The sequence below is a fragment of the Cryptomeria japonica genome, chromosome 10 (assembly GCF_030272615.1).
Source record: "Cryptomeria japonica chromosome 10, Sugi_1.0, whole genome shotgun sequence".
NCBI lineage: Eukaryota > Viridiplantae > Streptophyta > Pinopsida > Cupressales > Cupressaceae > Cryptomeria > Cryptomeria japonica.
Genome location: NC_081414.1, coordinates 387,653,091 through 387,679,874, shown reverse-complemented (window position 1 = coordinate 387,679,874; position 26,784 = coordinate 387,653,091). Strand labels below are relative to the sequence as shown.

The following is a 26,784-nucleotide window of genomic DNA, read 5'->3' as shown; positions in this document are numbered from 1 at the left end:
TCACCATTTTTCCTTAAGGTGACCTTGTAGAGTTAGCTCCTCTGAGAAACTTTCATTAGTTGTGCAAGTGCACAAAACAGTTTGCACCATTAATTACATGAGATAAGGTTGTCCTTTAAAATCATGGCTTAGCCTGATTATGCATGGGGTCCATTGGCCCACTGCTTTTGCTTTCGATACATATCACATTCTAATTGGTCTAGTTCAAATGAAGTGGCAAGGTTGTATGACATCCTACCACGTTAGATATGTGAGGATGCAGAGTAAAGTCTCTTGTGCATGTAAACTCATCGCACAAGTGTGTGATGATCTAGATCGTTCACGGAAATAAAGATGCTCAGGTCAATATTGGCAACAACAATAAAGGAAAACTAAGAGGGGGGGTGAATAAATTTTCACCGGATTAAACCAATTAAGCATGTTCTCATATTTCAATAAATTGCAGGTAAGAATAAAGATAAACATAATAACAACAACACACATAACACCAATATTTTGACGTGGACAACCCGGTTAAGAGAAAAACCATGGTGGGAACCTACCCACAATAAGATGATACTCTACAGTAGTATGTGTAAATATTACAATGGGGAATGCACATGCATTCAGACACACTGCCTAGAGCTCACTGCTCAAAATATAATGACCCAGAAGGCTCCAACCCTCAGGGAAGGTTCACTATCTTACAAATGATCAAACTACAATCTGGTTTATATGATCTGTAAAGATAGCATCTACCAATGCTTGATGATAGTTTCGGTTAAGCTCATTTGTCTGCTTTACAATAATGTCTTCTTTACAACAATCTCTGCTCAATACACCATACCAAAGGATAAATTGGATTATGCACACATACACCACTCTCTCATAATGCAGACACCTCATTGACACCCAAATTACATGAATATAATGTTAGGATAACCGGTGGACAACTAAGAGGGGGGGTGAATCAATTGTCAACAGATTATAAAACTTTAAGCACACAAAACCTTTTACCGGAATGCATAAACCAAATACCGAAATAGCAAATATAATAATTAAGCACAAACGTAAATCACATAACAATTACCAACCATCCATAACACATAACACCGAGATTTGTATGTGGAAAACCCAATAAAGGGAAAAACCACCGTGGGAAGCCTACCCACAGTTAGATAATATTTCTACAGCAAGTATGTGATTACAATAAGAGGGGACTGTACATGCAGCAAGGCCAACAACCTAGAGCGTACTTCTCATCACAAAAGGAGCCTCGCTGAATACAAAAAAAATCCATAGTACAATCCAAAAAGATGAATGAACTGCAAGAATAACATCTCCTATGCCCGAGTACAATTTTGGTTAAGCTTAATGCCAGAGGTCTTAAACCTCTTTCACAAACCCAATTTGATCAAATATGATCGACCAAAACCTCTGCATATGATTACAACTTTATTCACACACCTATAATCCCATACCACGATCTACAAAGAGATCTTACATCATATTTATACCAACCTGGGACCTAAACAATTAGGTCAACCACCTACAAGATAATACAATAAATCCGTTACATAATCCCACAAACTAATGATAAACCAAGTCGGCCTAAGACTGAAACAACATAAACCAAACAATAAATCCAACCGGTGACGCATCGGGAGAATCAACCAACACGTTACATAAAGCTGTCCATAACCTAGTAGAATAACACCGGACCCAAAATAGGTCGCCATAAGCCAAATGAAACATCATGAACAACTGGAACATGGACATGACAACCATCGGCATCCTGATAACCTTCTAGAAGCCACACCAATACCACTTATTAGATTCATCAAAAGATCTTCATCAAAGCGCTGACGGTAAAATCCTTACCGGTAACCAAAAGGCTTACTAGAAAAAATGATAGCATCTGAATCATCAAATCTCGAACCAACTAAATGTGATATGCATTAGGAACACATGAATAACCAATCCAAACCAATTCCAATAGCCGGACCAAACTGAAATCAAATCTCCAGATCAACATCAAAGACCAACCACTCTACTAGAAGCTCACAGACAACAAAACAACAAGTGTTGACATCAATGACAAACATCAATGCAACACATAATCAATTCCTCCAAATTTCCAACATATAGCACCTATTTATATAATTCATCAACCTTGACTACAAGGTGGGCTAAACCCTCAACCCTCAATCACAAAATTACATCACACAATACATAAATATACCACCAGACCAATACAATTCCATAGACAACATAGCATGGACCTAAATCAACTCTCCAAACACGCATCACCACCAAAAATATCACCAAGATCAACTGCAACATGCCACACCACCAAAAATACCGCATAACACGAAGATCAACAAAATCACCAATATCGTGCATAATGATCAATGTGGACCAACAAAAGAAACATGACATGATCAGGAAAAATACCAACGAGAACATTAGAACCATCCATAATAGCTGCACCAACACCACTTAATCAAAACTTCATCGATCAACACACTAACTCTCAAGAACACTTAACAACAACAATTCAGACTAGAAAGATAACTTGTTGAGCACCAAATCACAAACCATCTGAACTAAAGATACACATGAACATCCAAAACATTCTCCTAAATCTGCAACCAAAGATATAGTCATACCGGAGCACAACGGATAAAATACCAGAATTTGCCAACTACTGAACACAAAAGAACAATCTTCATACCAGAATCCCCAACTCGACCAAATCGCCACATAGCATCATGGAATCAATAAATAATAAGATATCTCTAGTTGATTCAACATCCCAAACAGGTAAACCAACCAGATAAACTCAATGCAATCACTGGAATACCAAACAACTCTTTGCAACACCAGAACATAGGAATATGTTGATATCAATGACAACAACATATCCTAGCAGCAACAATATCTAATAGTCCAATCATCTGTCTGACCTTTTGACTGTCACCCTTGTGGAATTAGATTAAGATACATGATGGAGATAATTGTATAATGACATCCTAACCCTACACGTGTACAAAGCTACATAGGGAAAATATATAAAGGCCAAGAAAGAGACCAACAATCCTAATGCGAGGGGCCAGTCACAAAAACAACTTAAGGGACATTTTTAACAATTTAGCTGATCGGGAACTCAAGATAAGAGGTCAACGATAAATTAAAATAAGAAAAGGAGAGCACTCACAAACAAAGCTTCAGGATTGAGGGTTTAAGGGTTTTAGGGGATTTATTGATATGTATAAATTTAAAATTCTAAGAGAATTAAACAAACAAGGACTTAGGGCAAATGGGCATCTCCAACAAGATTGTTTTGGTCTAGAACTTGCTTGCCCTTTTGGTCTTTTATCCTTTTCTTCTACCCACTTGCTAATTTTATGCCAAGCCATGCTTTCCATTAATGTCACAACCAAATAATTGATCACGATGTTCTAATAGTTAGAAGGTTTGTTTACATCTACACCAATTAGAGGTACTATTATATTGGTTATCCAATGTCTTGGAGACCTATGCTGAATAATGTTGAATAGTCTCTTAATGTGAGGGGCAACAATTTTCATTCCCCAACATAGGTATTCTATGTTGGAGCACCTAGGAAAACAATTTGTAAACCAAAAACACTTATAATGCAGAGAGAAGCAACTGGTATGATGCAATTTCACTAAATGTGAATAATGAAGTGAGATGGTGAGATAGTTACATTGATCAAACCCCCCAAAAAACAATCAAGGTGTGATGAGATATGAGCTACAAATAGATAACTACCTACAACAAATATTAAATGCATTAAATATCATGTAACTAATATCTAATAATGTGATATGTCAGCTGGTTAAGTAAACTTAAGTGTATGTGAGTGGAATAAAACCACATTTACACCAATACCCACCCCTCCCAAATGCAACTTGGGGAGTGAAATCATTATGCTATATGAGATGCAAGATGGGTTCCGAGAATAAGACCATGTTAGGTACCCATGAACAACTACAATGCAATGCAATGCAATGCAATCTCTCACAAATAGAGAAAAGGAGAAAAGTCTGGTGGGAGGAAACTCCTCTCCAAAAGAGAGAACATGAAGGACCAAGAAGCCTCCAAAACAATGCCCCCAAAAAAGAAAATTAAGAACATCACTGAAGCATGAAGAATTTGAAGACAACTACCAAAATAAGATTGATATAGTGCTATAACTAAAGAACCCCCTTTGAAAAATATGATGATCAGGATCAAGAAGACAATAATCTGCACAAGTGTCTCAAACGACACTAATTGAACGATGACCAAATAGAAAGAACAACATGAAACATTTATCAAAAAAAATATAGATGGCACACGAGTTTGCATGAGTGACCCCAACTATGCTACTTAACCAATAAAGTTGCATGAGTGATCTCATCATCACTAGTCAACCAATGCAAGTTTAAAATATAGGTGCAATAGTCTAAAGAACCATGGTCAACTAGGGAATGAAGGTTGTCTCCACAAAACAAAAATGCAAGAGTGTCTCAACTCACTCCAAGTGAAACTAAAGAAGCAACAGTACAAAGAGTATAATACCCCGCAAAATGCTGACTAGGAGAGACATGACAAGTCCACTGAAACTATGTGTCACCAAGCAATGTATGAAGGAGATGGTACAACATCTAAAGTGACTAAGATAGAGCACCTATAACTGAAGAAAGGGTGTGCACCAAGACTACACACACACACATGACAAGAATCATAGGGATCTTATTGTTGTTGTGGAGGTTTTCTCACTTGACAAAGTTGTTATTGGTAAACAATAAAAGCACTACACAACCCCCCATGACACTTTATAACGCAATGCAAGTACAATAATATGGCACAACATTTGTGGAAATCACTCAAATACATGTAAAAGAATGTGACACTTTATCTCAATGCATCTATAAAAGAAAGTGCTTACAAAAGATGCTCAAATGATCCAAAAGGACAATAATGCTATGTATGCATATGAAGTAGCCCAAAATAAGTTATCCTACACAAACATAATGTTTCCAAATGCCAAAACAACCAAGCAATTAACTAAAGTGTCAAAACACAAAAAACTTAAATTAATTGTACTTGGAGCAAAATCTAAAAAATATGCATGGATAGATTAAAAGTGCTTTGAAAGACCTTTCCAATGCTGTAAGAATTGTGATAAATAGAGAAACTAGTCAAAGGTTATGAGCTAAGGAGACCACAATGCACTATTGACTTTGACAAGCCACAAATTGTACCAACAAAAAATTTGAAAAAATACCTTCACCATTGGATAGTGCACGAAATCACCTTTTTGATGATATTTCATTTGCCAAAAACTAACGTTGTATGTCCAAGTTATGACTTTTTGAAAAAAATCACCTATATGGAGCCCACAAGTGGTTAAAATAGGCCCCACCCCCCTTTAGCAACCGAGGGCTATGGTTTGGTCACCCATGTGACTTAGCACTCAACATGTGAGAAAATATGATCGCTTGATCAAGATTAATGCACACTGACTCTTCTTAGAATGGCCAGACTCATGGAGGTAAAAAATAATAACAAGAAAATAAAGGCCCAAATGCCACAACAATTCATTGGCCAATAGAAAATTGATCTTTGCAAAATCGTGAGCCAAGACATGGGCCAATCACAGAGAATGCAAACCACCAAATAAAATTCCTTAATGAATGGAAGAGTCGATTTTGGTAATCGAATTTGTTGCTGTCAAAGACAAAAAACTTTGTGAATCAATAACACCAAATATGCCATGATCTATGAGTTGATGCATGAAACCGATCCACAAATCGGAAATTGCCAAAACATAAATAGATATACATGAGCTCTGTGCACTAAATGAAATGACATATACATAACATAAATATTGAATATTCTATGGTAGGGAAAACCATTGGGACCTCATAGACATTGACTGATAAAAACTCTTAGCATGAAAGGATATGAATAATCGTTTGCTTTGATACCATGTTGGAGCACTTAGGAAAATGACCTACAAATCAAAAGCACTTCACAATGCAGAGAGAAGTAATCACAATGATCCCACTTCACCAAATGCAAATAATAAATTGAGATGACGAGGTAGTTACAATGATCAATTACCTCAAATTAATAGCAAATGTGTGGTGAGGTATGAGCTACAACCAACTTACTACCTACAACAAAAGTTAAATGCACCATACACATTATTAAATACCATGTAATTAATATCTAATAATGTGACATGACAACCACCTTAGTAAACTTAAGTGAATGTGAGTGAAATAAAACCACATTCACACCAACATTCTACACGTAGCTCATCCAATGTCACAAGCCTTACTTGTACCCATCTTCTTACTAGCTTCCATATTCTCTTATAAAGTGCAAAATTTCACAATCATGTTGATTGTGGGAGGGGCCTTCGGCTCCAACTCCAATTCATACTTGCTTTACATATTGTATCCATTATTATAAGCTATGATTATATTCTCAATTCTCAATTTGCTTTGTGGAAGTTCCCTCTAAAATAATTTTGGATTATTCTTTCCTAAATAAATTAGTTCTTTTTTTCCTGGAATTAAGTTTATTTGTTCACAAATCAAAAAAAAATTATTTTATATTTTTCTTTTGCATTCTTTGTTTTAGATCTCTCTTGAAGATAAAATAGTTCTCCTAGGTTATAAGGATGTTTGCCTTCGTTAGGTTTTAATGACTTGATTGCATTTTTAATGTATGCCAATTTCTTTCCTATCATGTTATCATTATTATTATTGGGCTATGGTCTAATTTTAATCATGTAAAGGGATCTTCAATCATTATCTCTATTATCTTTTCTACTAGATTTTGAAGTAAATGATACAATCAACAATGTTTTCTCCATTGTTAGTTTTGTATGGATGAGAAAATTAAACAATTAATAATGTTTGCTCTGCTGTAATGTTTGCATTAAAAAAATTCTCATTTTTTCCCACCCACCCATTCCATTGCAAACAATCAAACCATAAGTGCCACACATAGTTAGCAATTCTTCACCAAAATGATTAACGTGTCCTTTATCCATTTGATCTTCTTGACCATTGACAATTTTATTCTTAATGAGCCACAAAAGGATTGTTATCTTTTTTACAACATATAATTTGGGTTTGCTCATTTGTTGTCCTTACATTGAAATCTCTCAAGGGAAGCACTTATCTATTTTGAGAGTATCATGATATATATTTTTGAAGGTTATATATGGGTCCTCACCATTTGTTGCATATTTTTTTGTAGGTTTTTGAAACTTATAGGTCAAAATACTAAACTAATTTCTAATATGTATTCCTTTTACTAATATTTTAAATCAAAGTATTGTTTATTCGAGTCTCCATTTTCGAAAAAATATTTTTATCTCAAGTTTCTATTACAAAATCATTATTCCTCCAAAAGCTTTGTAATTTTCTATTGTTTTGTTGCAAACCACAATCTTCATATATTTTTAAAATATAAGAGTCTTGCGACCACCATGCTCATAGATTTGTTAGGTTATATCTCTTCCTTCTAAAACAAAAGTCAAACCTAATTCCCCTCCTTCAAGAAGATCCTCTACAATTCCATCATTGTAATTTTAAATATTTCTAAATCTTTTTCTCACTGTTGAACTTGATACTAAGACTCAAAACATAAGCCTTGTGTCTTTCATCCATTCTATTAATTTCATTTCATATTCTATCATTTTCTCAACTCTCCTTTTACTACTTTCCCATTGCATTAATGTATTTCAATATATATATCTTCATTCCTTACTAGGTACCCTCCCTTCAACATATCATAAATTTTAAAAACTATATACATGATATATAAATATATAACCTTCACTCCTCGCTTCCTTTGCCACATATCATAAATTAAAAAAATTAAAGAAACTGGAAGGGGGAAATAATTACTGATGTTTTTTAGTTTTCTTTGCCGTTCGCTTTTCCCTCCAGTCTCTTCGTTTTCCTTAAATCGGCCGAGAGGCCTTTTTAAAATTGTTTACTGGAAGACTGGTCGCTCTGTTCTGTTTGAGGCTGGAGCACCACTTGTGTGGTAAACACAGTGCAGGGGAGTGTAATACAGTGTTGAGTGCTTGTTGCAGAAAGGAGGGGGAAATGAAAGAGAGGGGGCAATCGCAAGTACAAGCAGGGCAGCCGTCAGTGGATGAGAGATATACACAGTGGAAGTCACTGGTGCCCGTTCTTTACGACTGGCTGGCTAATCATAACCTAGTCTGGCCTTCTCTCTCCTGCCGGTAAGTCAATGCACACCAAATATATGTTCATTCTCTGAGGCCTTGCAGTATGTGGGTTTTTTTTAAAGAGTTTTATTTTGCAGGAGGTCAGTTGTTTGATTCCCGTATTCATTTTATCCATGCGTGGTCCTGTCTTGCAACTTAAAAGTTGAGCTTTATTCCTATTTTGCCCGTGGAAACGTACTTAAACATAAAAAACAAATAGTATCAGGGGAACGTGCGTTTTTTAAGTAGCCCGGCCTATATTCCTTCTTCCCCACTTCATCCCGATATGTATAGGAGCTATGAGGATGGAGTTGGAATCTTAAGATGTGGCAACAGTAATCGTTTATATCTCTCTTATTGAAAATTCGCTTTGAGGGTTGATTTTATCCTATCACTATTCTCTTAAATGAGTTCAAATCTAAGCCCGGCGTCTTGTATTTATCCCTTCCTCGCTAACTCTGTTTCCGGTGATTTATTTTCTGTTCAATTGCATTTTAATTTAAGCAGATTGGACAATCGACCTTAGATCACCTCCACCTAGTTATGAGCCTTTCATTGTACAGCCTACAATTTTATTCTGGCAAATTTGCCTAGGTCTGCCAATTTTTGTTTGGGTCTCGTGACCAGCATCACATTGATGTGGACCTCCAACACATCCATCTTGTTCGATTGGACCTTTGTTTTCATCATAGCAATCGGTTTGATTTGCCAGTGGTCCACTGGAGATTTCTCACAACTTTTGCCTGATTTAAATTGTATTGCGTTCATGTTCATTTGGTCATTCGTAAGTTAGCAATGATAAGCACGAGGTTTTCACAATCCATGAGAATTGTATGTAAAGCTTATGGGAGAAAAAATGTTTGTTTTAATTTTCATTCGTGTTTTGGATCACACTCCACGATTCAAGGAAATATGATTTGTTGTGCATATGGTGATCAAAGCAATTGATCACTATAAAGGTTAGTACAAGGAAATAAGATATGTTTCATGTATGGTGATCAAAGCAATTGATCACTATAAAGTTTAGTACAAGGAAAGACGATATGCTAGAGTTAAAGACTAGAGCAATAGAATAAATTTTGGTACAAGGAACTAAGATATGTTGCATGTATGGTGATCAAAGCAATCGATTGGAAAGGGAAAAAATGAGGGGTCAATAAGAAAGAAGGTTGAGGGAGAGAAAGTTAGGACAACCATGTCATAAAAAATGGAGAGAGATTACGAGAAAACTGTTATTTTTAGTACTTTCAGATTGAATAAAACTCAGAAAATTAGAATAAGGTTAATTAACTTATTGTTTTCCAGACTTAAGCATAATAAAAGAAATGAAATGCAAAAGACAAAGCACAGTTACCCTGGGAAAACCTCCTAGGAGGAAAAACCCAGCCAAAGGATCCTCAGATCTGATTATGATTTTGAATTCAACTGAACATTACATATGGTCTACAGCCTCTTATGTAGTTCGCTGTATGGTCTCCTGCTTCTTATGAAGTTCGCTGCCTTTAATTTGGGATCTGCAGATGTCTGATGGAGTTCGCTGTCTCCTATTGAGGATCTGAAGTTCGCTGCCTTTAATTAGGGATCTGCAGATGTCTGATGGAGTTCGCTGTCTCCTATTGAGGATCTATTGCTAACTAATGGAGTTCGCTGTCTACTACTGCTATCTAGAGTAGTTCGCTGTTTGCCAGATGCCTTAATATAAAGTTCGCTTTTCATTGAATATAATTTTCATTTGCTTAAGTTGAGTGATAATAATGAGAAGCAAATGTCACATTTATAGGAGACTTATTTCCTTTTAACATGTCGGCCTTCTTGTATTTAAACATTATTAATTATATTAATTATATTAATTCCTTTTAATTGATTGGATAGGGTCAGCCCTATCAAGGAGGCGTGATGTGTTTAAGTGTAGCGTGGGAGCCTTTTTAGGTGGGAGCCGAGGTGTATTGGGCCTAACCCTATGATGGAGGCGGATTCCAATGTTGCCCAAGGCAATTGGAATCCGCCAGCCCTAATTACAAACAACACTCCCTCTTAATTAGGGAATAGAATCATAATCATAATCTTCCAGCTTGCACACAAGCATAGACTGGATCCACCTTGCATTGCTCACAGAGGGTGGAGAGGATCCTTTTCTACCATCTTACATTGCCCGCAGAGGATGGTCAAGGTTACAATACCATCTTACATTGCCCGCAGAGGATGGTTTAACAATTACACTTCCTTTTACAATACCATCTTACATTGCCCGCAGAGGATGGTTAATAAATACACTTCTCCCTGAGAAGTTTACAACACCACCTTACATTGCCCGCAGAGGGTGGCTAACATTTACAACACCATCTTACATTGCCCGCAGAGGATGGTTAAGAATTATACTTCTCCCTGAGAAGTTTACACTACCACCTTACATTGCTCGCAGAGGGTGGATTTATACAATACAAAGTATCATTGAACTTGAGACTCCCTCTCAATCGGAGTTTCATTTTCTATAATACCAAGTCTATCCCTGAAGTACACAAACTTCACTTTGGATAGAGGCTTGGTAAGGATATCTGCAACCTGCTCATCAGTGCTGACGTATTTCAGCTGAATGGCACCCCTTTGCACCATATCTCGAATAAAATGATGATGGGTTTCCACATGTTTTGACCTGTCATGAAACATTGGATTGATAGACATTTTAATACAACTCTGGTTATCACAGTGAATAATTGTAGGGTCCCATGGCTGACCAAACAATCCAGCAAGAAGCTTACGAAACCATACTGCTTCTCTGGATGCTACACTTGTTGCAATATAGTCAGCTTCAGCAGTACTCAATGCCACTAAGGATTGTTTTCTGCAGGCCCAAGAGATCACTGCAGAACCCAAGCTGAAACAAATACCGGAGTTGCTTTTCCTGTCTTTGACGCTTCCAGCCCAGTCTGCATCAGAATAACCTTCCAAGGTTATTGGAGTGTTACGTGGATACTTCAGCCCAAAGCCAACTGCGCCCCGCAAGTATCTTAGAATATGCTTGGCTGCAACAAGGTGAACATGCTTGGGCAAACTCATGAACTGACTGAGAGCATTCACAGCAAAACATATGTCTGGTCTAGTGTTAACTAGATACATCAGTGATCCAATCAACTGTTGGTACTCGGATGGATTTGCAAATTCAGAGTTAGCTGCAGAAACACTTAACTTCTTTAAGTTAGATTCCATAGGAGTAGACATTGGTTTACAATCCATCATTCTAAATCTTTTCAAAATGTCAATAGTATACTTTCCTTGACTTAGAAAGATTTCGTTAGATCTTTGCCATACTTCTAGACCTAGAAAATAATGCATTAGACCTAAATCTTTCATTTCAAATTCTGAAGCTAATTCTTTCTTGCATCTAATAATATTTATCAATTCTTTCATACCAAGCACGAGGAGCTTGTTTAAGACCATACAGAGCTTTCTTTAACCTGCACACATGGGTTAATCTATCCTGAATCTCATATCCCTCAGGTTGCTCAATATAGACTTCTTCCTCAATGACACCATTGAGAAAGGCAGTCTTAACATCCATCTGATGTAGTTTCCAACCCTTAGAAGCAGCAATAGCAATTATTGTTCTAATGGAAGTATATCTAGCAACATGAGCAAATGTTTCTTCATAGTCTATGCCTTCCTTTTGGGAAAAACCACGCACTACAAATCTAGCCTTATATTTTTCAATACTACCATCAGCATTATGTTTAATTTTAAATAACCATTTAGAGGAAACAACGGACTTACCTTTGGGTCTGGGCACAAGGTCCCATACATCATTCTTGATGATTGACTGATATTCTTCATCCATAGCAAGCTTCCAGGCATGATGACTTAAGGCTTCTTCAACATTGCAAGGTTCAGTTTCAATGAGATTACACATTAAAGAAACATAGTTGGAAAATACCTGAGGTCTCTTAGTTTCACGGAAGGTGCCACTTGGAGTAGCAAATCTTTCAGCTTCTTGAATGGTGTTTCTTACCCAAAGTGGTCTCTTCTTGGTAACGACAATGTCACTAGGAATATCAGTGGGATTCATGGGTTCCGGAGGATCATCATGATCATCTTGAGGTGGAGGTTCAACTTGCTCCCTCTGAATCTCAGGGTTAGTATCAACGTTTATATTTTGATTATCATTAGATTCATCAATAACACAAGAACCTTTTGATTTCTTAAACGCAATGTCTTCTTCAAATTTAACATCCCTACTTACCTCAATATACCTTTGACCTGGGATGTAAATCCTGAATGCTTTAGAGGATTCACTATATCCGACTAGCATGCCTTTCTTTCCGGAGGGTTCCAACTTTGATCGCTTTTCCTTGGGCACATGAACATAGACGGGACTTCCAAAGATCCTGAGGTGACTAATGTCTGGTTTGAATCCCGTGAAGGCTTCTTCCGGGGTCATGTTCTTTAGAGCACGATGAGGACATCTATTCTGGATATATACTGCTGTTCTAGAAGCCTCAGCCCATAGGAAGGTCTGCAAGTCTTGATCGTAGATCATAGCCTTTGCAGCCTCCACAATGGTCCTATTCTTTCTTTCAGCAACACCATTTTGTTGAGGATTGTATGGAACACAAAACTCCCTCTTAATTCCTGACTCAACACAAAAATAATGAAAGCTACCGGAGGTGTACTCACCTCCATTGTCAGATCTTAAACATTTGATTCTTTTACCAGAGAGGTTTTCAGTTAATGCTTTAAACTCCTTAAATTTACTTAAGACTTCATCAGATTCTTTAGATTTCAAGAAGTAGATCCAAGTTTTCCTAGAGAAATCATGTATGAAGATTACATGATAAAGGAATCTACTAGGAGATGCTATAGACATAGGACCACATAAATCAGAGTGAACAAGTTCTAGTTTGTCTTTAGCTCTATTTTCACTTTTATGAAATGGACTTTTAACATTCTTACCAATAGCACAACCTTTACAAGTGTTATCATGAATTTGATTGAGTTTAGGCATACCTTTGACTAACCTTTCAAGGGATGGAAGGGCTTGATAATGTAGATGTCCAAGTCTTCTATGCCATAACTCATATGATTCTGGGGCCTCATTAATGAGGGCTTGAATAGGGTTAGTAGAGAGCTTATAAAGACTATCATATCTATGACCAATTATACGAGCAGATTTAAAACTATCTTTCTTAGACCAAGCAAGAACTTTTCCTTCAGAAAATGCAATTTGATAACCTTTATCTTCTAGAGCAGAAATGGAAATTAGGTTTCTTTTAATTCCAGGAACAAACAATATATCACTAAGATGCAAGGAAATACCAGAATCTAATTTTAGAGAAGTAGAGACAGAACCTCTTACCGAATAACGAGCGTCATCACCAATTACCACGTGAAGGTTGGTATCCTTTTCTACTAGGCCTGAAAGATGATCGCAGTAACCTGTGATGTGTCTGGAGGCACCACTGTCAATCAACCATGTATTGCTATCTGAGGGAACACTGCTAGATAGAGCGGAGATGAATAAGAAGTCATCATTTTGTTCTGAGACTTCATTTAGGTTTGCTTCACTTTGGTTAGGGTTAAACTGACATTCCTTAGCATAATGACCGAATTTGTCACATCTAGAACATCGCACACGCGAGGTATCTCTTGGTTTCTTCCAAGGGTGTTGGGAACTAAAGGATCTGGAATCCCTATTTCTTTTAGGATAAGGTTGCTTCCAATTTCCCCTTTTCTTGCATTGAGCTGCAAGCATGTGATGTTCATCTACATGGGGGCTCTTGGATTGACTCCTTGTGAAGAGGCGAGACTCTTCTTGGATGCAATCATTTTTAAGGTGATCAAGAGTAGGTAACTCCGACCGACCACTTACCATTTGGATAAATGACTCCCAAGAGTGAGGTAGACCATTAAGGGCAATCATGACAAGGTCTTTATCTTCCATGTTATGGCCAATTAAACCTAGTTGATTCTTTAGTTCTGAAATTTTTATGAAGTAGGAAATAACAGAATCTTCTTTAGCCATTTTGATATTAAGTAGTTGCTGTTTTAACCTAATTGCCCTACTAAGATTGTTAACTTCATATGTACCTTGTAGGTGGCTGAACATTTCCCTTGCAGTGGTGAATGAGACAATAGAGGTGACGAGGTGGTCTTTGATTGAATCAATGAGAATCTTCTTGGCCTTGATAGCATCCCTTTTGAATTGTTTCAACTCAGCTGCAGCCGAAGGCTCAGTTAGCTCTTTCGCTTCAATGAATTGGAGAAGATCTTCTTCCTCAAGAGCCAACTTGATTCGAACTTTCCATGCAGTAAAATTTAGATTCCCATCAAGCCTATCTTCAACTTTCAGCCCCATTGACCTGATCTGCAAAAGCTATAGCAATCTGGAAATAAAGGTGTACTGAATTTTAAATTTGAAGATTGATCTAACCAATTAGCTCTGATACCATGTTATTTTTAGTACTTTCAGATTGAATAAAACTCAAAAAATTAGAATAAGGTTAATTAACTTATTGTTTTCCAGACTTAAGCATAATAAAGGAAATGAAATGCAAAAGACAAAGCACAGTTACCCTGGGAAAACCTCCTAGGAGGAAAAACCCAGCCAAAGGATCCTTAGATCTGATTATGATTTTGAATTCAACTGAACATTACATATGGTCTACAGCCTCTTATGTAGTTCGCTGTATGGTCTCCTGCTTCTTATGAAGTTCGCTGCCTTTAATTTGGGATCTGCAGATGTCTGATGGAGTTCGCTGTCTCCTATTGAGGATCTGAAGTTCGCTGCTTTTAATTAGGGATCTGCAGATGTTTGATGGAGTTCGTTGTCTCCTATTGAGGATCTGCTGCTAACTAATGGAGTTCGCTGTCTACTACTGCTATCTAGAGTAGTTCGCTGTTTGCCAGATGCCTTAATATAAAGTTCGCTTTTCACTGAATATAATTTTCATCTGCTTAAGTTGAGTGATAATAATGAGAAGCAAATGTCACATTTATAGGAGACTTATTTCCTTTTAACATGTCGGCCTTCTTGTATTTAAACATTATTAATTATATTAATTATATTAATTCCTTTTAATTGATTGGATAGGGTCGGCCCTATCAAGGAGGCGTGATGTGTTTAAGTGTAGCGTGGGAGCCTTTTTAGGTGGGAGCCGAGGTGTATTGGGCCTGGCCCTATGATGGAGGCGGATTCCAATGTTGCCCAAGGCAATTGGAATCCGCCAGCCCTAATTACAAACAACAAAAACATATCTTGGATCACAAGGTCTAGTGAAAGCACAAGCAAATCAGGAACCTAATCACTTGTTGAAAGATCATAAATTTAATTCAAGACTTTGAGGTCTACAAAATTGAGTGCTTTGCGGAACTCCCTACATTGGTGAAACAAGGCATGCCATTGGCATCAAGATTAAGGGACATCGAGGATAATTATTGCAAATGAAAATTATAATAAGTTGTTGAATTGAACAAGCATCAAAAGAACCTCAACATAGATGAGAGGTGCGGTTTAAGCTTCTTGTGGGAACCCATTTTAAACTTTCTTAAACATAATAGGAACTCAAGGTTGTGGCTTTCTTTTGATCCCCACCCCTTTTTTCTTTATGCTCTTTTGTGTCATTGGACCTTGTGATCGTAGATGCTAGTGGGTCCTTCTTCTTTCCACCCTCCTCTTTTTTCTCGGGACCTGTTTCCATATTTAAATTTTTTTTGTCGTCCTTTTCAGTTTCTCCCTCTTGCAATCTTATTTTTTGTTGATCCCTCCCTTTTCTTTGTTGTTCTTAGTCGCATTGATCATCATATGTGAGACCTTTTCCCCTTGCATTAAATTTTATTCTATTGCTTTAGGCTTAGATTAACTTGCTTTGGAAAAGTATCCTTTTTAGTACTTCTTGGCACTTGTATAGAGATTTTGAAATAGGGGAGAGATTTTTGGAAGTTGAAGAATGTGTAAGTGGGCATGGGACATCCATGTGTAGGCTTTGGTGGAAAAGAAAATAGTGAAAACTGAGTATTTCTTGCTTTATGGTGAAACTATTAGTTGCCACAAGCAACAACGAAAGTGTAATTACTGCGGTGAATTTGAAAACATTGCAACAAACTCAACACCATTGGGGAGAAAATGGTATTGCCATTTTACACAAAGTTGGAAAACTTGGATTCGTTGCGGACTCGGCAGCCCAAAAATTGGACTCAGACTTGGACTCGTGACGGACTCGCGAAAGGACTTGGCAAAAAACAACAACGTAGTTTTACAAAAATAAAATAAAATTAATGCATTTGGACAATTTTAGAGAACATAAGAGCCATAATTGAAACATTACACATGTCATATGATCTCCAAAACACTCAATATTTGAAATTTCATCAATTTCATACTCATAGTTTCAAACTTTAAAATGTATAACAGCAGCATAAGTTTATAAATGTTTACAAATTTACATATAATGATATGTCCAAATGTTATAAACATAAACAACAAACTAAAGAGAAGACTACATCTTCCTCTTTGCTCTCCTAATATAGCTTATTTTTTCAAGCCTTGAGCTAGTAGTAGTGTAGTGTCATAAAATTGCGACCCTAGCAATTTTCGACTGCATTAGGGTCCTCACACACGCGAGATCGAATCCTCTAGCCTGATTGGAGACCGGAGATTGCTCAACCCTCAAAAACAGCTTCTTTCTTGGCCTCTGCATCACCCCGTCCGCACTCTGCCCTGGAGAAAGGAGTAGGACAGGGGCGTGGCGCCCCTGTCCTTGCCTTATTTTGGGGCAGGATCCTTCCTAGGGTTGCATTGTTGGTTGTGCATTGGGCGGGAAACTCCCCTGATGTCGGCCTGTGACGAAAATCAAATCCACTAACATGTATTTAAGGGGCATTCGTCCTTTCATTTGCATAAGTTGGAAGTTCAATAAGTTGGATGGGTGGAAATTCACAAGCGATCAAGCATTCAAGAGCATTCAAGCATTCTTTTCCAGCATTGAGCATTCTCAAGTCTCCCTTCAAGGCTAGGTGTTGCATTCAAGTCAAGGATTCAACCATTGAAGAGGAGATTGATTTCAACATTCAATTCCACCAAGCATTTCTATCAACATTACTACTACAACCTCCCTTGAGGTGATTTACAATTCAGTCTTTCATTTACATCTACTTGCAAGTACTTTATTTCATAACTTGGTTAATTCCAAGACTGGGGTTTGACCTAAAGGCAAACCCCCAATTCCAACCCATTTTCCTCTCTTTTCTGTGTGTAGGTTGTAGGTGCGCAACTGTACTTTCGGATTCGAGCTTCATTTGCAGAGGTGGAAAAACCCTTTTCGTTTCACAGATTTTTTCGGAGGACCGTGTACATTCCCGCTACGGTCTGGGCAACTTTTCCTCAAATTTGCAGGGCGACTTTGTCTCGACATATTACTGCCAGATCCAGGTGCACAGCTTCATCCCATATTCCGATCTTAAGTTATAATCAGTTCTTTGTCACTTTTACACTACATAATTCAATCAATTCCTTTCCATTTCAAACAAGGAAGAGGGGATCAACTTATCATTCCCATTTCATTCAGAATTCAATCATCCATCTTTGTGTGGAGAGATTGAATCTAGTGAATTATCCTCTCCCCTTTCTAATGTAACATGGTGAAAAGTGTTTGAAAGGTAATCAATAGCGAAACTCTCATCTCTCTCTGAGGGAAAGGGTGGTTTCGTTCTTGATCTTCATCCATTTTTCCACCATTACAAGTAGTAGCAATTAGTGCTGAGGTATTTAAATGGTGAGATGATTCTTCTTCAAAATCAAAGTCCCCATCTTCGTCCTCATCTTCATCCTCCATTTCATCCAATCCTGCTACTTTTGCTTCTTGTGTTGCTCCTCTCTCTATTTTTGCAAGATCTTCTTCGGTAAGGAGAACATCATCACCATCATTTTCTTCATTGACCGTCTAATCACCACATGGATCAGTTTCATCCAAGTCAATGGCCTCATGTGAAACACCTCCATCTTTCTAGTGCAAAGGCGAAGGTTGTACCAAACGAAGACAAGATCATTGAGGCGCTTTTGTGTCAACGTATTTCTTTTCTTTGTGTGAATGCTCTCAAATAAACTCCAATTCTGTTCACACGTAGAAGCACTACATGGCTGGGACAAAGCATGGATGGCTATCTTTTGAAGATTAGGCATGCTAGCACCATAGTTATCCCACCATAAATCTACAAAAAAACATTTAGAAATATTAGAATTGAGAAAAAAATGTAACAATCAAGTTTGTAGTTTTTTTCTTGTAGTATTGAACTAAATTTTTTACCTGGTTGTTGTTTTTCTCTCCTATCAATTGCTTGTTGTGAAAAGAAGAGTCTCCCCTCTGCACCCTTGTACATCTTGAACAATGAACATTTTCAAATTCATAAATAGATAGTCAAACTCAACAATGAACATTTCCAAATTCATAAATAAAGATATATCATATAGCAAATGTCAAATCTCACCTTCAACTCCTCAAGAACCTTGTCTCTCAACTTAGGATCAGGTGCCATCTTATCAATAAATGCAACAACACCTGCCATGACCTTCTCATAAACCCTAAATGAATTAGAGAAGTAGAATTTCGGGTTCAAGAAGTAGGCGAAGTCATGTATTGGTTGGTGGAGTTGGTTTGTCCACTTATGATCAATGATGCGCCAAAGGATTTTACATTTTCTTGTATTTCCGCCATAGTAATGTGGAATGGCCTCTTTGGCCCTATCCATGGCCTCATAAATGTAACCCATTAGCATGCCCTCTCCATCCACCATACAAAGAACCCTTACCAAAGGTTCTGTCACCTAAAAAAATGAAAACAAATTTTAAATTAGTACAACATTAACCCCTAAAAAAAAATCAGCAAAAAGATTATGTTGTATAAAGTTTACGTTTCTGTTTGTTACTTACCCCAATTAACTCCTCTCCACTTTTGGTGAACCCTTCATAAAAAATAATGCTTACAATCTTCTCCACTTCAGCTTTTTTGGAGTATGCAGACGCAAACCAAGCATCAAACACAAACATCTGCTTAAGATGAGGAATGGCACCAAGAATGCTTTGCAAAGTGATGAAGTGGCTAGCAAATCGTGTCACTCCAAGTCGCACAAGGTCCTTGCCATTTGTGTGTTTTCTCATCAAAGCAAGGACCCAAGTATGGTTGTAGATGAATTTGGTGACACTTTTTGCATCTTCAACCACCTTTTTCACCCATCCAATCTTCCCAATGTCCTCTAACAACAAGTCCAAGCAATGTGCAGCATAAGGACTCCATGTAATCGTAGGAATCCTCTCCTTAAGCATTCTACTTGTAGATACATATGCAACTGCATTGTTCGTGATAATTTGGACAACATTCTCAACTCCAACTTCTTGAATCACCCCATCCAATAGAACACACAGTCTCTTCATTTTTTTATTTCATTTGAGGCATCAATAGACTTTAGGAATACCATTGCACCATTTGAAGATACCAAGAAGATGAGAAGAGTCCTATTCCGTCCATCTATCTATCCATCCGATAAAATGCTACATCCTTTTCTCCTCCAACATCTTTTCTGATCATCAACCACAACTTGTGTATTTTTTACAGCTTGGTCTAGCAATGGTCCATTGAAGTTTTTACTTGTTGGGGTCTTAAACCCCTTACCTGCAACTGTAACTGCATTAACCAAACCTTCCCAATACGCATTGTTTGCCTCATTGAAAGGTATATTATTGTAAAACCAAAAGTTTGCTGCTGCCATCCTTGCTTGTCCATGCTTCTCTCTATTCCATCTTGTACCTTCAAGTGAAGGTTGTGCTCCTGGAACATTGGGTGGAACAAAAAAATTAGGGTCTGATCTAACAGGAGTGCCACTAGCCTCACCCTCATTGTCACCAAAAGATGAAAGTGATTGATTTAATTTTGGGCTTCTACGACCACGAGTGTGACCAAGGGGACCCAAAGAGGACAATGTGGGATTCATTGCAGCTGCCATGGCTTCTTTTGTTTTTTACTTTTCTTCCTTTTGCATATCATGCTCAGCAAGAAGGGCCTTCATCTCTCTAATAATCTCCAGAGTTGTTTTGGGGCATATCTCCACACCATATCCAAGTATTTGTGCAAAGTGGTATTTTAATCTATTTATTCCACCACTCATCCATTTTGTACATTCGGTGCAAGTGACCTCCCCCTTTATGTTTCCTGGTATCCCATACTTCCATGCTTTGTTTTTTTGTCTTCCTAGCCTTGGGGTTGCCCCTGGAGTTGAACTTGCCCTTGCTGTTTTAACATGAAAAAAAATAAAAATCAGTAGGGTTTTGTGGAAAATCAACAAAAAAAATGATAATGAATCATTTGAAAAAAATAGCATAAAAAAACAAGAAAAAAATATAAGGAAATAAGTTAGGAAGGGAAATAGAATTTTTTTTGGCAGCATATCCCCTTGTTTTTCAAGATTTTTTTGATTTTCAAAACATGATAATGAACAAAAAAGAGAAGAAAAATCTTTACCTAGATCTCTTTTGCTGTTTTAATCTTGTTTTCTCTCCTTCTTTAAACCCTACAAACCCGTTTTCCGCAAGCAACAATGCCAAATAAGTGAAAAAAGAAAAAAAAAACCCACTCTAACTAGTGGCTAGGCGTGCAAACTGAGCGATGTGAATCCATCTAAAAAACTCGCGAGTCTGAGTAAAAAACTTGTGTGTGCCATTTAAAAAAACTCACGAGTCTTTTGTTTGGACTCGCCAGGACTCGGCTCACGAGTCCTTGGCGAGTCGACTCGGTCCGCTAATGGATTTTACAAAAGTGATGATTTCACTTTGTGTGAAAAATTACATCTTAGGATGTTCTAGGGTGAATTGTTGGATGCTAAGAATCTTCCAAAGCTCATTAATATTGGGGCTAGGGATGGCCTCATGCTCAAAGTCCTTCCAGCGCCAAGTGGAGACATCAGAGGATGTCTCTTTGTGTACGTAGTCATACACACGTATTCCCCATTTTATAGAGAGGATCTGTTTTGCCTAAGTAAAGCCGTTACATTTTGCAAGGATAGGGTATCCATTCTAGGAGTCTTCCCATAATAGGGGTATGCCCATTTCTTATCTTCTAAGTCAATTCGTAATTAATAATAGAAAATTCTACAATCTAGAGCCCTTCGGTAGATTTCGGATTGAAATTTTTTTTGTGTTGTTTTGGTTGTATATATATATTTGTTATGTAGGATTTGAGCCCATTTGAGATTAGGATATGAATACATGTTCAATACTCTTAGCTCCAAGTTTTCTAGTCTGAGAGCATGGGTTTCTTAGTCCCACACCACGTTCATCTTTGGACTATTAAATTGTGTTCCAAGTAATTAAGGTTTTTTCTACCTCTAAGGCTCTTTGCCACAAGAAGATTCTCGTTTTTTGGTTCAGCTTTTGATTCATCGATGTCAGAACTTTGAGACAAGAAGGAAGGAAAATAGGAATGGCCAAAATGATTGCCATTAACATTATTAACCTTCCTGCCCAATTTAACTAACATCTCTTCCATGAAGACATCTTTTTACAACATCTTTCCAATAGAGGATTCCACAATTTTGTAGTTCTTAGACTCAAAGAGGGTGGAATGCCCAAATAAGTACATGGAAGAGAGCCTTTTTTGAAGTTTAGGATTTTAAGTATTTCCATCTGTTTGTGGGGTTTAGTAAGAATAAAAATGTTAGTGTTTTATAGCTGCGGTAGGTATTTCCATAGGCAAGTCGGCCAGATTATTTCCATAGGCAAGTTGGCCTATGTATCATCTCAATAAGAATAACTAACTAAGGCAGGTCGGCCTAATCATGTTTTTATATTCAGGTCGGCCCTAGAAGAAAGGTCACCTTGCTTGTATATATAGGAGAAGGTGTCTCCTCATTTGATAAACAATTCAATTAATTCCAATTCCCATCTTCTAGCAGCAGCAGCAGGTTTGCCCTTCAAGTGCAGCAGATTTGACTCAAGGAGAAGAGTTATATATTTTGTATTCTAGAAATTGCACCATATAAATGTGCAGATCCATTGTATTAGGCCTTTCTAGGGCTTGATATTATTCTGATTTATAAGAGAATATCTTGTTGGGTTTTTCTCCCTCGAGTAGGAGGGTTTTCCCAGGGTAAAATACTGCGTTCATTGTTCTATGTGTTGTGTTTTTCTACTTATTGCATTTCTGATCTGAAAAGCTAACATGGTATTAGAGCGGGTTCAGGAAATCCGATCAGATTTGTCTAAGCAAATAATTGCAGGTTGAGGGGAACTTCACAAAAAGTCAGAATTGTATCAGAAGCAAATTTAAGATTCATGGCACTCAGGAGCCTAAGTCAGATTGCCGCTAGAAGACAGATATTCAAACATTCATTATTTGCAAAAGAGCACGGGATGACTTGGGTATTGATTTAGGAAGAAGTCGAACTCAGAAGAGACAAAAGATGCGAATAAGGGCTAGAGTAGAAATGGGACTTTCCAATTCGCATCATCCTGTGCGAGGAGTTAATGGTGTTGTTTTTGCACTGATTATTCATTTGTATCGGTGAATCTCTAGAGATTGTCAGTGATGAAGTCTTAAGGGAATTGTGGGAAGCTTGAGTTCATTCATTGTTTCCGCATATTTAAAGTTGGATTATTGTGATATTGAAGATGAATGCATTTGATGCTGTCGTGTGTTCAACAAGGAGTTTGTGAAATTGTGGTAATCAGGAGAGAACAATAGAATTTAATTCAAGGGAGTTAATGTGAACAATGGTTCAACAGGCGTGGTCATTTTGATAATCGAGAACAATATCTAGAGTCCACTGCAGCTTCTTCGTACATAACAAGTTTACCAAAATTGGAGTTCAATATCTTTTTATTCAGCTATGACATATCAAGGGAAGCGGTTACATTATGCAGTAGCGTTGGAAATGTGAAGGAGTTAGTATCATAGTGAAAGAAGGCAGTCGTTAAACCTGGGAAAGCTGTAAAATTCTGGAAGCATATAAAAGATTCTCTATAGCCATCGCTGTCTCCATAGGGGAATTTTGTTCACTTCTATTGCCACTGACGTGCCTTTGGGAATCCATTTCTTCTTCAAAATCCTTTGGTTAGGGCTTTGTCTTCTCCATCTCATTTGGTCCACCAAATTGCTTCCATCCTCGATTTTAGCTTACTTGACCTCAAGTCTAGTAAATTGCCTCTTTTCTCTTTAGGTTCTTTTTCCAATAGTCCATCAAAATCATTCGCCTTGTTAAAGTTTTAGAACACTTTCTTCCTTTGTGTTTTCCTAATTACTTTGCCAAAGATATTCTACCATTTTTGGCTACTTTCGGCCACTTATGCTCCATTTTATTTTAACTTGATAATGTCTCCATTTTTTAATATAGCCAAAATCAAGGGATTTTTTAGTGGCTATGTCATCATTTGGCTTTTTTTGTTTTTTTCTCTTTGTGTTCTTTCTCCAATAGTCCATCAAAATCATTCTTGTTAAAGTTTTAGAACATCTTTTGCCAAAGATATTCTACCATTTTTGGCTACTTTTGGCTACTTTTGCTCCATTTTATTTTAACTTGATTATGTCACCATTTCTTAATATAACCAAAATCAAGGAATTTTTTAGTGGCTATGTCATCATTTGGCTTTTTTTTTGATAGATTTTCACATATATATTGATAGGAAGTTTAGATGTTGAATCACCTTAAAAGTTATATATTAATAGAAAAATTTAGTCATTGAATTGCAAAAAAATTGCCATCCACTCTGAAATTCGATTTTCAATATGAAATTTTTTGCCTAGGATGTTGTGCTTTTTTTCGATGGATTTGCTAGGGTTTCCTTAGAAATTTGAGAAAGTCATTTCATATAGTATAGTGTGGCCCAAACTAGTGCATCTAACTCTATCTATCATACACTAGATATCTCCTAATAGGTGAAGGGAAAACCTTTGCATGATAACAAACATGATTACCCCCTTGTAGCAAGACAAAACCCATATTATATTCACTAGCATTGGTCTCGACTCTCAACTCTCAACCTCTAAGGACGACTGCAAGTTGGGTATAGCTAACACTTGAGCATGACAAATCTTAAACAATTGGATGAGTCATCATGTACCTTATCCCATTGAAAATTCTTACCTATAGCTTCAATTGAGTGTAAGGGAGCATCTATAAAGGAGAAAGTGGGATGAGCTTACCCCTATATTGGAGAGTGCCTATAAAACTACTTGTCTCTATTGTACTCTTGGTGTTGGCCAATTTATGATAGCCTCCACCTTTGTGGGATCCACTCTCAACTGACATCCTCCAACCAGATGATATGCAAATATATGAATGATTCTTTTGTAAGCACTTGAGTGGTTTATTATTCAAAGCTTCAAAATTTCTTCAAATGGATTATGCATTTCTCCCATGTAGTACTAAAAATTCAAAATATAATCTAGATACACTAATCACATGTATCTATGAAATTCCTCAAAACATCATTCATCAAGTGTATAATATTTGTGGGTGCATTACATAAATCAAATGGACGGATTGACCATTTGTAAAGACCTTTCCTTATTTTGAAATTGCTCTTCCATGTATTTGTTAACTTGGTGTTCAACACCTCCTTGGGGACTCGTGACATGGCTTAATCGCCTCCTGTGGGTTGGGTTAAATTTGGCATTTGTATTGGGCGTTGATAGTTCAAGCTTTTGGCGCAATGGAAAACAATTTTAACAATTGGTATTAGAGCCTTGGGTCACGAGTTCGAGTCTCCCTTCAGTGGGTGTTGAAGGCTCAGTCGGTGCTGAGGGGGAGATTGTTGACTTGGTGGCCAACACCTCCTTGGGGACTTGTGACATGGCTTAACCACCTCCCGTGGGTTGGGTTAAATCTGGTGTTTGTATCGGGCGTTGATAGTTCGAGCTTTTGGTACAAAGACAAATGATTCCAACAGTATCCTCGTTCATTTGCACTTGATGTTAGCTTGATTTTAAATCCAATTTTGTGAAATATTTTGCATGTTGAGTTGGTTCAACAATTCATCTATCCTTGTGAGAGGATGGTGGTTTGTACTATTGATCTTATTGAGAGCTTGATAATCTATACACATTGTCTAAGAGCCATTCTTGTTCCTTACGATTACACTAGGTGATCTACACGGTGAGGTGCTTTGACGAATTACTCCTTGCACCAATGACTTTTGAAGCTGCTTTTTAACTTTGTGGCTCTTCGTTAGGGATTATCTATACAATCCAATATATTGTATAGGAGATTTTGGAAGTAAGTGAACCTTATGCTCTACCTCACTATTTGGGTGTGTGACCCCTTAAGTTCATGAAATCCTCGTGTAAAGATGCTAACAACTCATCCAAACCCTTCGTATGTGTACTAGTATTAGACATTGAAGAAATCTCGATCCCTTCACCTTGACTACCCTTCAACAAAAACAAACAAAATTGCTTTGTCTTGGAAAACTTGATAGCTTGGTTGGAACTTAATATGGCAATTTTTGCTTCGCTTTGGTGTTCCTTAATGATGTATTTGATTCCGTCATTGACCCATGATTCTTGTTAATCTTGTGAATATAACATCCCTAACATATAAATATGGACTCTGAAGAACAATATAAATAGTGTCTTCATCAATATATTGGGGGTTTATTCCAAACTGAATTTTGCATCCTTTTGTAACTTGAATCTCAGCACCTTTTTACACTCAACCCAATGGATATGGTTGAGGATGGTCATAAATTTTCAAAGCAAGCTTTTCTTAACGATATCAGCTGAAACCAAATTGAATTGAGAATTGGGATCTACAAGTGCACTTATCCTTGTTTTCTTCATTTGAAGTTTGAGAGTGAATATTTGGTTCATTGTGACGATTTCTTTGGCTGAGATGACAGTCCTTGTGACTATGATTCCAAGTCTTACATAATCTGTCCTCAATTTTCACGTCTTCTTAGGTGGTGGCCATGGACTTGTTGAAGTCCTTTTTGGCCTTGTTTTTTGGATGCAACCTACAACACTTACTGTTAGTATGACCATTGATATTACAATGAGAACAATGGCTTTTGGGGTACTGTTGATGTGTATTTTGTACACGACCAAACACAGAATAAAATACCCAAAAGGTACCTTATCCTCTCTTGAACAAAGTTCCCGACTGTTGAAGATCTCGCCGAAGGATCAGTCGAGGCAATTCCAAGGTTCTGCTTTGTAGGATCTCTACTCGTGGATAAGCTCTTCACGGTATGATGTGATTTTGCTGGAATCACAAGGGGACTTACACTCAATGACCTAAATGTCTGATTTGCTGGAATCACAAGTCCTATTAACTAACTGGAAGACAAACAAATGACAAAAGATGCAGGGTTCAGGACGTCTACTCTACTACCTAGAATGTGAGAAAATGGATGAATGACTAGGTGGAGTCCTACTGGGCTGGGTCTCACCATCAGGTTGAACAATTCAACACCAACTCAGTGCGATCTTCTAAGGGATGCTTCCAATATGTTCAAATCGTACACCATCTGACAATGATCACCATTCAAGATAATGTATGAACAATAGATG

At 37.3% G+C, this 26,784-nt stretch overlaps 1 protein-coding gene across 1 annotated transcript in view; it reads left to right on the top strand.

The window, feature by feature from the left end:
* Positions 1-7,867: 7,867 nt before the first annotated feature.
* LOC131071689 (WD-40 repeat-containing protein MSI4) overlaps positions 7,868-26,784 on the top strand; it is a 183,109-nt gene continuing 164,192 nt past the window's right edge. The window contains exon 1 of the mRNA XM_058007632.2: positions 7,868-8,260. Within this exon, the coding sequence (XP_057863615.2) occupies positions 8,121-8,260 (140 nt within the window). The 5' untranslated portion in view covers positions 7,868-8,120. The remainder of the gene's footprint in view (positions 8,261-26,784) is intronic.